Source organism: Rissa tridactyla, chromosome 9, assembly GCF_028500815.1.
Source record: "Rissa tridactyla isolate bRisTri1 chromosome 9, bRisTri1.patW.cur.20221130, whole genome shotgun sequence".
Lineage (NCBI taxonomy): Eukaryota > Metazoa > Chordata > Aves > Charadriiformes > Laridae > Rissa > Rissa tridactyla.
Genome location: NC_071474.1, coordinates 43,992,217 through 44,002,509, shown reverse-complemented (window position 1 = coordinate 44,002,509; position 10,293 = coordinate 43,992,217). Strand labels below are relative to the sequence as shown.

The 10,293-nt window shown below is 46.8% G+C and overlaps 1 protein-coding gene across 1 annotated transcript; it reads right to left on the bottom strand.

Moving 5' to 3' along the window:
• Positions 1–4,471: 4,471 nt before the first annotated feature.
• On the bottom strand, positions 4,472–10,281 carry BRCC3 (BRCA1/BRCA2-containing complex subunit 3). The gene is made up of 8 exons (XM_054214942.1): positions 10,138–10,281; positions 9,664–9,783; positions 8,954–9,041; positions 8,167–8,255; positions 7,508–7,563; positions 6,788–6,919; positions 6,181–6,224; positions 4,472–5,223 (listed from the first exon to the last, which is right to left on the bottom strand). The coding sequence occupies exons 1-8, from the start codon at positions 10,240–10,242 to the stop codon at positions 5,072–5,074; spliced, it is 786 nt and encodes a 261-aa protein (XP_054070917.1). The 5' UTR covers positions 10,243–10,281; the 3' UTR covers positions 4,472–5,071.
• Between the last annotated feature and the right edge of the window lie 12 nt (positions 10,282–10,293).

The window sequence follows — 10,293 nt, the reverse complement described above, 5'->3', positions numbered from 1 at the left end:
ATAACAAGGAAATCACATCCCTCTGCTGTGGTTCAACCACCGAAAGCTCTGACTGGGGCGTTTATTTCAGTTTCTGACTGATTCGCAGAGCTTCAGCTTGAACTACTTCCCAGTCAATTTAAACTAATTCCAAACAAACCAGCCTTAGGTGGGAAGAAGTCTTCCTCAGACAGATTTCAGTTTAAAGAAAAGAGTCATATCCAACACCTTCTGTCAGGTGCTAGAATGCCAAGAGACCAAAACCCAATTTTTTTCACAGTTCTTTACTACTGAGGAACCTCCTGGTTTGTTTTGCTTTCTAAAGTTAAACTGAAAGCAGCAAGAGACACGATTCCTGCTCTGATTTAAGGTAGAGGATAGCTGTCTTCCAGAGTCCTGCTTTGCCATTAGGAGATTGTGTCTTCTGCTAGTGCTTCCTGGAAGTTACGCCTCTCAACAAGGTGGTGACTGAGGAGCTTATGGGAGCGTTCCCTAACCCAGCTCTGTCAGGAAGGCCCACATATGATGTACGCTGCCAGCAAAGGAAGGGACCTACTCAATGGTAATGAAAACAGTTCTGAGAAATAACCTAATCCATTGGCATACCCGGATTCAGAGAAGAACGTCTGTCCCAGACCTCACAGAGCTCAGAACCTGAGCTTGGTTAAATACAAGAAGCACGATTTTTTTCCATAGGTACTGTCTTCAAACACACGTAAGCCACCAAACCTAATGACTGCCCTAATCTTCCTTTGTACCACAACAGCCATTCCGAGATAAAACAAATTGTTTTGACTTCTGTTTATTTTGTTTAATGCCATCTGAATTGCTCAAACTTTGAAACATCCTGCACTAATCTCTGTTCATGCAGTTGCTCTTTCCAGTTCCTTAATCCTAACCCCAGCTGTAACACTGTCACGGGCAGAGTGATTAATTTTACTCATAAGAGAGAAGTAGTGAAATGTTTATTAACGTAAAACAGTGATTTAACAAAGTTAGTAGTGAATGCGACAGTGTTTTACAAGATTTGATGCCAAGGTACACTTGATTATTTACTGCATAGAGCCCAGGGTCAGACAAGCTCTCAGGCAGACCCTCCCGTTGAGTCCCGAGGTTCAGAAAGGACCCCCTTGCTTTCTAAACTCCTTCTCAGAGAGGAGTCTAGGTGCGGCTGGATCCAATCCTAGTCCCAGTCTTGGTCAACGCTTTATGTCTAAAGGATTATATATGCGCAATCAATCCTTATATCACTTAGCTAAGATTTCAAAGTTTAGCATGCTATTAGTCACTTACCGAGAATCTGTTGCGGCAAGGAATCTCTCAGCCTTGAGGAGTAGAACCTTAAGTGAGCATCCCCACTCAAGGGGAGATCCTGGCATGCAGCCCACTGCCATGCAGGAGAGCTCAAAGGGCTTTTGGACTGTCCACTATTTATGGAGTAAGATAATTGACTTATAGTCATATTCCCATGGGAACAAAATATCTAGGTCCTCACCCCAGACCCCCATGTCCAGGTGCAACTTATAAAAACTCCCGGTAATGGTTATGGCTTGAGCAGGAGCTGGGAGGTGGGGGGGGGGGGGGGGGCAGGGGGAGAGCACACCGCCACAAACATTACTTGTAACATTACTCACAAAACTAATGCACTGACTCATACCTTCCTAAGAACTAAAACTGAAGTGTTCCCTCTGACATCAGCTTCCATCATATTTTCCTGAGCTTAGCAAGATCCTGCAGTAACAGGAGATTCCAAACCCATGATCTTCCGAAGGTTAAGTGTAATCTTCTCTTAAGATTTAAGTGTAGCATTAAAACCCACATATTTAAAAAAAACAAAACCACTGAAGCTTGTCCCAGCCTGAAATCTGCTCCTTAAAAATTTCTACTATTGTTGTCTTCAGCCTTTACTGTCCCTAACTTTAACTTCCCTCTCTTCCCAGAAACCAGTAAAAAACTGAAAGATCAGCGCTATCAATTTATTTGTGACCCACTACAGATCTTCAGTGTCATGCAATCCCTGAGTTTTTCTACTTATTCTGTCCCACTGCCTAGTTCTTTGGTCTTTGCCCTCATTCAATGTCAGCCATTCATTTGCCCTCACTGCCTCCTGTCCTCAATGAAAACTTTCAAATCTGCACTTTCAGTGGGATTCTTTGCTCAAAAATCTTCAAAATATCAGCATGAAATATCAGCTGCAACTGTTATAAGTGGTGTATCTTAAAGTTGTAGGCTCCTGCACCTCAATGTCTTTCTTGTAGCGAAGGGCCCAGAACTGGACACAGTGTTCGAGGTGGGACCTCACCAGGGCCGAGGACAGGGGGACGGTCGCTGCCCTGGTCCTATGTTCCCTGGAAGCCAGTGTTTTGAACCTCACTGGTAGAGCTCACTGAATTAGGATAGGACGAGGGGTAATGGCTTCAAACTGGAAGAGGGGAGATTCTGGTAAGACCCCACCCGAAGTACTGCGTGCAGTTCTGGAGTCCTCAGCACAAGAAGGACATCGACCTGTCAGAGCGGGTCCAGCCGAAGGCCACGAAGATGCTCAGAGGGCTGGACCCCCTCTGCTGTGAGGACAGGCTGAGAGAGTTGGGGGGGTTCAGCCTGGAGAAGAGAAGGCTCCGGGGAGACCTTAGAGCCCCTGCCAGAACCTAAAGGGGGCCTGTAGGAGAGGTGGGGAGGGACTCTGGATCAGGGAGTGTAGCGACAGGACAAGGGGTAACGGCTTTAAACTGAAAGAGGGGAGAGTTAGATGAGATCTTAGGAAGAAATCTTGCCTGTGAGGATGCTGAGGCACTGGAACATCTTGCCCAGAGAAGCTGTGGTTGCCCCATCCCTGGAGGGGTTCAAGGCCAGGCTGGACGGGGCTTTAAGCAACCTGGTCTGGCGGGAGGTGTCCCTGCCCAGGGCAGGAGGTTGGAACTGGGTGGTCTTTAAGGTCCCTTCCAACCCAAACTGCCCTATGACGCCATGATGACGTGACCAGAGCGGTGACAGCGCTGCCTCACAGCTGGGTCCCCGCCGCCGGGCGTGCGCATGCGCAGTGCGGCCGCCGGGCCCCGCCGGATGCGGCCTGGTGCATGCGCAGCGCCGCGTGCCGCGCACCGTCGCTGCTCGGGGGACGGCAGCCGGTGCTTCTCGACGCCCCTTCCCGGTGTTGACAATCAAGCCTTAGCTCTCGTCGTTAGTTCCTGCCGTCACGGGATGCGTTTCCCCCAGCTGCTGACCCGCCCCGGTAGCTGGCGGCGCTCACCGGGGCCTGCAGGCCGCAACGGCGGGCCGGGAGCGCCTGAGGGCGCTGCTTCTCGCCGCCGCCTCCCTCAGCTCCGGGCCCGTCGAGTATTGGGAGTCTGAAAGGACAAAATTTGGTGCTTGGGGAGCAGATAGAGAGTCAAAACCAAACCAGCTGCTTTTTACTGTCTGTGACCTTAAGTGGGAGTGGCCCCATGCCCTCCTAGAGGGGAGCAATCCAGAGACCTTGGCTGGGAATAACAAAAATAACAGAATTGCAGGTTTGGGCTGCACAGAGCTTGTTTGAGGTCACTCTGGGATGCACTCAGCAGGACGCCCTGGGAGATGGCACTGGAGGGCCAGGGCTGCCAGGTGATGCCCAAGGAGCTCTTACCAAACCTGGGACCAGTGACGGACACCCAGCCCCAGCAAAGATCAAGGTAAAGAGCACTTAACTCAAAAACAGTAACAAAAACACCATTCAAAAACTAATTAAAGAAAAATATTATTTACAGCACTAATATGAAAAAAAAGTGAGCATTTTACTCCAAAGAAGTTCCACTGTTCATGGTTTTGCTAGTATCAATGCAGGAAGACTGAAAAGTGACGTCTGACAAAACCAAGCTGGCTAAGGGCCTTCCAGGTCTGACAGCAATTTAATGTTGCTAATCCATACTGGCTGTTCAGTGGAAAGGGAGTGCCTCTTTCTCTGCTACGTTACTTTCATTCTCCCAATGCAATGGTCAAACTAATGAGTTGTCAGGAACATCACAAGCCCCAGGAATGCAGGCAGCTCATTTTCCTCTACTTGAGCGATTGATTAGAACCCAGGAGCTGAAGCGAAGCAGACGTTTTAACTGTGCTGTTGGTTCCTTCACTCACGTGAGGCAGACTTCACTTAACAGAATGCAGATGATGTACATGATAGGGGATACTCTGAAATGCAACAGCACAGACACGTGAAGGATTAGTTCAACAACAGGTATTTTGTTCCGTTTCAATCTAATGAAATTTCTGCAATTAAGTTCAGTGCGCATGAATGACAGGCCTGCATATTTTTCAGTTCTCTTCTCAGCATCTTAACCTTTTTCCCTCTGGGAAGGAATCACACTCCTCCCACGGAGCCAGCAGAGTCCATTTTGTAAAGAACCTCAGTGCTGGGCCTGCAACAGCATTACACAAAGCAAGAGAACACAGACTGTGTCCAAAACACGCAGGCACCGGCACGCTGTAGCATCCATTTAATTTCTACTCCAAACAGCTCTGGCTTTGGAATTCTTTATTTGGTTTGAAGTATGCTGAACACAGATCCTATGTCAAAGTTCTTCCAGGTCTCTTCCCAAGCTTCCCTCCCACCTCTTACCTGCCTGGGTGGATAACCAGTACTCCAGAACATTACTAGATATAAGATCACAGTCAACTGAAGCTACTAAAAGAAGGCAAAAGTCGGCAGCATCAGGTATGACTGCAGGGACACACTCTTCCCCTCTAACCCTCTCATTCTAGGCTCCTGGAATACACGTAAAGCAATAAGACTTCTGTCAAAATACAGGGGAAGGAGAAACAACACGTTCCCTCAGTGTGTCCCTTCCAGAACTGAAGTCTCTTCAGGTGCTGCCCAACCCCACCACTGAGCTGGAACTGAACTGCGTCATGTAGCACCTGGAGAGATACCACTGCTTTCCATCAACCTGGGGCAGATAAAGCCCTTATCCTGCAGAAGTGCTCTTTGCTGCATGGGACAAGAGAAGAGGCACAGCTAGTATTTTCACTGTAAGGCAGTGTAGGGCCACTCTTCAGCCAGGAGGAGGTCTTGTAGAGTTTTTTTCCATGTCTCTTTTCTGAAGGGTCTGCATTTCCTCCTTCACTCTAAAGCAGCTAGTTCCTCCAGGAGCTGCTCTTTCTCCTGCTGCAGCTCCTGCACCCGTTGTTTGTTCTGCTCTAGTCTGTCCTCTAGCCACTGAAGGAGTGGCCCGCTGATGGCAGACATCTGGCTGCAGAGGTTCTTTGTGAACACTGGAAAGAGCGAGAACATATCATGCCAGTGCAAACACACAAAAAAAAAAACCCACACAGTGAGCTACAACCACCCCAAAGACAAGAGCATTAGAGACAGCCAAGGAAACGCTCCAACATCCCGGCCAAGACAACTAGACATCCCCACAAGAAAGTCCGAATCAGCAGTTTGCTAAACAGGGAAACAAGCAATTTCAATCTGAGCTTTAGATACTCAGGGGAGGGATGTCAGACCTACAACAGAAATCTGGAAATCTGCATGTAAGTCATCACTGATGCTAATTAATTTCTAAATTCAGAAGCAAAGAATGTCTCATTTATTGATCAGGTGAGAATGGATAGTGGGGTATTCATCTTGGAACAGAAGTGTGATTAGGATTCACCCTGTCTCACTGTCAAAAGCAAAAACCATCATATGCACATAACATACGAGAAGTGCCAGGAGATGCATGCATATACATCAGCCAGACATTACTTTAAGACTCACCAAATCCAAAATCCCCTTGCTGTTCTAACAGCAACAAAAACCCTCAAACCAAACAAAAAAACCCCAAAGTCTATTGTAATTTTAACCAATTGTACAAAGGTTGAAGGATACAAGAGCATTCATAAACCCAGGAAAAGGTTATTTTACAGCCCCTGATGTGTTCCTTTAAAGTGTTTAGTTACAATTTTGATATTCCACTAGACTTTACGTAACAATATAACAATCTCGGAGAAATCTCTGGGTTACACAGTGTTTATGATTGGAAATTAACTGTACGGCAAAGAAAAACACAAAAGTTTGTGCTTTCATAGGTATTCACAAGTGCCTTTTATGGCAAAGGGAGAGCTGTCACACGGCTGTGATCTACTGTCCCCCAAAATTAGAGCCAAACCAAACCCTGCTCAAGGCTCTACTATTTTGACCCTGGGAGCAGCATCCTGGATTCTCGCATGCAAAAATGGAATCCTTACCTGAGCCATTATGAATCTTCGTTACAGAGTCTAGATGGGTGAGGCTAAGAGAATGAGCAGAATGCAGGTTAGTGACAGGACAGCAGTAAATTGCACATTAAGCAAGCCCAAGCTATAGAACCAGCTACCTACAAGTCACTGACACTGCAGGTACATCTAAACTTCACTTGTGGAAGCCCTGTGCATTCACAAGGGTAGCAAAGAGCTTACAGCACAAAAACATGTATTGAGTACCAGGGTCAGGAAAAAAAAAAGCTGGTATTTAATCTCATTTTTCAGACTTCTCAGCACTCTTACCCTGGTTAAACACTAATTACTGTCACACACAGACACATCGGTGAAGCGCCACCATCAGCTCACACAAGTTCTAGGTGTTTTTTTATTGCAGGCAAGGAGCAGTTATGCTTAGCTCTTGTGTGCAAGGCTGAGAGAACTCAGACTCCTTAGTGTGAAGGTATTAAATCAGTTCTCCTACAAAGGCACACGAGCTGCTAATGCTTCTTATTTTCTATACCTCTGCTAAGGTTATGGCACTTTAAGTACAGCAACAGTAGACAATGTTAGCAAATACAAGTCTTGGAGCGGGGTGCAGCCCTAGTGTTGTTACCTGTGAATTCTCCTGTAGGCATCTTGCTCTTCTTGGCAAAGGATCTTGGGCAGCTCTACAGCTGATTCCAGACACACTTTCCCAATGGTTTCATGGGGGACAACATGAATAGGAATTTCAATCCTTTCATATCTAAAAGGGTATCAGATACCATTAACTTCAAAGCAGCAGAGAAAGAAAAAGGACATCTACAAACCTGCAACAGTCTGTCCAACACATGCCATTGATGCAGATTTACTTTTGGGAACACATGCCTGAGTTGACAGGCAAATGGAAGCCTTTTACAGCCACACACTTGTCTTAAGTTTTAATGGTAAAATGCTAAAGCAACTAGATGGCCTGTACTGACAATATAATGCACTGTGTGTGCAGTTGGTGGGGACTCTACACCATGCAAGCTTGAAGCCTCGACCTCTACAGCTGAAAGCAAAAGGGCGGGCCTTCTACACAATGGATTACAGCACAAATTCACATCCAGACTACAGTGTCCTACACCAAATCTTAAGATACTGAATTATCTAGGCTAAATTAATCAGTCGTAATCTTCAGATTCTCTTCAAGCACCCTGCATGAGCAGAAGGAGACCTCATTCAAGCATGTCTATACAGTATTTGCTTCTCATGATAAGCCTAGAAGCCACTTATTTGAGACAACCCAGAAGGAACAGACAAGATTAAATGCAACCTGATGCTGGACATAATATTCTTCTGCTCTACTTACTCTGAGCTCTTCTGGGCCTGAATGGACTGGAAACAGGTATAGAGAATCCTGCCTGTCTAAGAGAGACAGCAGAAAGTCAGATTCCAAGAGCAAAAAATAATCTAAAACCACATATTCCTTCAGGAAGTAGAATATACTTTCAGATAGCATTTTAACAGGTTGCAAAGGCTTTTCACTTTGATTGGTATGCTGGAAGTGTTTACAAGCAGATATTGACATATCCATTGACTATAAAAAAAGTCTTAAATGATAGGTATCTGGAAAACCTACACAAGACACACCACTGATGGTTTATCTCACACTACAGCAGCATCTTCTAAAGAGGCCAGAGGCACAGAGGTGCCCTGAGCTCTATTTGCTGGACTGAACAGCTGAAGAAGGGCGCTCACACATTTCAATGCACACACATACTGCAGCCACCTGACGCAGTCCCGGAACCCTGGTACTGCAGGCTGCGGATCAGCATAGAGTAATTAATAACTCATTCTTCTGTCATTGGGATTACAATCCAAACATCACCATTCTAGTTGTGCTTTGACTGTGCTCCAAGTAGAGCCCAGCCCTTCTTGTGGGCTGCATCCAAGGATTTCAGCTTTGCCTTGGGGCTGATGTTTCTCATGAGTACTTGGAGAATTCATTGCCATTTTTAAGTTGCCTACCTTTGTGTTTTTGTCTTCAATGAAGCAGGAAAAGATAAGCCCTACAAAACCTTGGTCCATCATCTGATACATAGCTTGTGTGCGGACATCTGCAGACAAAGAAATAAAAGAATGAGAACTACAATGGTCACCTGAAGGAATGGAAAAAGATTTGCCACCTTTTGAAAGGTGACCTGGAATTTGGCAACAAATGTCACAAGCTTTATTTTAAAGTACTTACTCCAGGTGACTAAGTTTAAAAAAATGTAAATTGATCCAATTTAAAATGTAATTAAACAGCAAATCTTAAAAATACAAGATGAGTTAACAAAACAAGAAATGATCTTAGCATCAGCCTGATGCCACAGATCTAGCCATAACGTCCAACACATATAACATCATCATGCACTTCTTTCAAAAGTTTTCATTTTTTGCATTAACACTCACAGATCAAAAATCATCCCAGCAGGCTTCCAGACACCACAGATTCCCACAGCTTTTTTCACTGTTCCCCACATCGTAGGTCTAGTTTTCCTGTCTGGAAGGACAGTAGTACTAATAGTAGCTACTCAGTAGTAGAGGCTACTGAGCCTCATTCAGTTTGAGCACCTGGAGCATGTAGACAGGAATAGGGCTATACTGACAGAGGTTCCTGAAGCCCATCCAGACAATCTTGTCCTAACAGAAAACGTCTGAGAAACCAAACTTTGATACTAGGCGTATGCAGCTCCGAAAATCCAGTAAACTGAGTAATACAATTAGCCAGCTGTGACTTTTCGCACGGAACCTAGCCCAAGACTGCTCTTACCGACATGCGATGGCCAGACGGTAATGTGAGGATGCGAGTGGTACCAGCCCACAACTCTCATGGGGCGTCCTGTCATCTCAGCCAACCTGTGTGTGAGTCAAGGTGCTTTTGAAACCAATAGAGCAAATAGAGTAAGTTTTCCGTACAAGGAAAACCAACAGATTTTTAGGAGTTTCTCATCAGTCAACAGAATTCCCCATCCCTTTAGAGGGGTGACAAGATATGTGGCAGGAAGCTGATGGAAACTTCTTCCCCAGCACCAAGGGGATGCCACTGCTGCAGAAGTAAATTGGATTTTGTTTGCATGTGGCAGTAAGCGACACAGCAGCAAATTGTCCAAAACAGCATCCTTGAGCATATGTAGGAGAACGGCACCACACTCCGAAACAGAGACTTGTCAACCTTTCATCTTCTACAAAGTGCCCCTGCTGAACTGCTACCCTCCCCAAAAACATATTTCAGTTTTACTTGTGACCAAATACAAAGAAATTATAAAAAACAGTTGTAACACAATTCCACTGCAAATGCTGGAACCTACAACGACTCCAGACAGTGGCAACAGCCAGCACACCCCTCCAAACTGAACAGCTGTAGGAGGGAAGCAGCAGACAACTTCAAGCCGACTAGAAGTCCAAAACACTACATATAAGAAGAGGTTTGAGGTAAACCACTTCACTGGCAAGCTTGCTGCTGTCTCTACGAAAGGATATCTCTGCTTCGGTAGAAGCAGCTGAAAGCTGCTCTGGTGAAATTTCCACGCGGTCTTTCCTCTTATCGGAGCGGCGCAGGATGATCACAGAATGGATATGAACGATTCGGCTGGTGTCAACCTGGTGACACAGAAGGAAAAACCCATCATTTCTCTGCTAAAGACATAACCACCCTCACGGAAAAGGCCGGCTCCTGTCTCTCCAGCAGGAGAAGGTTGGAAGCTTGTCTCGCTCCAAGCTTTGATTCTCACGGCAGCGGGAACTACGAGTCAGGGCCGGAGAGGGGAGGCCGGAGCAGAAACGCCCCCACGCAGGCCCGTACAACGCTCCCCGCCACGGAGACCGAGCCCCGCTCGGACGGTAAGACCCCGCAGCCCGCTCTCCCACGGCCCGCAGCGGCGGAGGCCATGAGGCCCTCCCAGGCGGCACCGCCTCCCGCCGTCTCTCCGGGGCAACCCCGCTCGGCCCCGGTACCTCGCCGATGCAGAGCCCCATGACTTCCTCCTTCTCGGTGCTCAGCGCATGGTTGAGGCACACCAGGAAGGCATCAGCCTCCAGGTGTACCGCCTGCACCGCCATCTTGCCGCCACCCACCCGTCTTCCCTCCACCGCCCCGGAAGTAGGCGGGGA

Excerpts from the sequence above, each read along its gene's own strand:
- BRCC3 (XM_054214942.1), bottom strand. The coding sequence starts at position 10,242 with ATGGCGGTGCAGGCGGTACACCTGGAGGCTGATGCCTTCCTGGTGTGC. Across the intron at positions 9,042-9,663 it reads CTGCTTCTACCGAAGCAGAG|AGGTTGGCTGAGATGACAGG; the intron begins ATATCCTTTCGT and ends TGACTCACACAC. Across the intron at positions 6,920-7,507 it reads CAGGCCCAGAAGAGCTCAGA|ATATGAAAGGATTGAAATTC; the intron begins GTAAGTAGAGCA and ends ATACCCTTTTAG.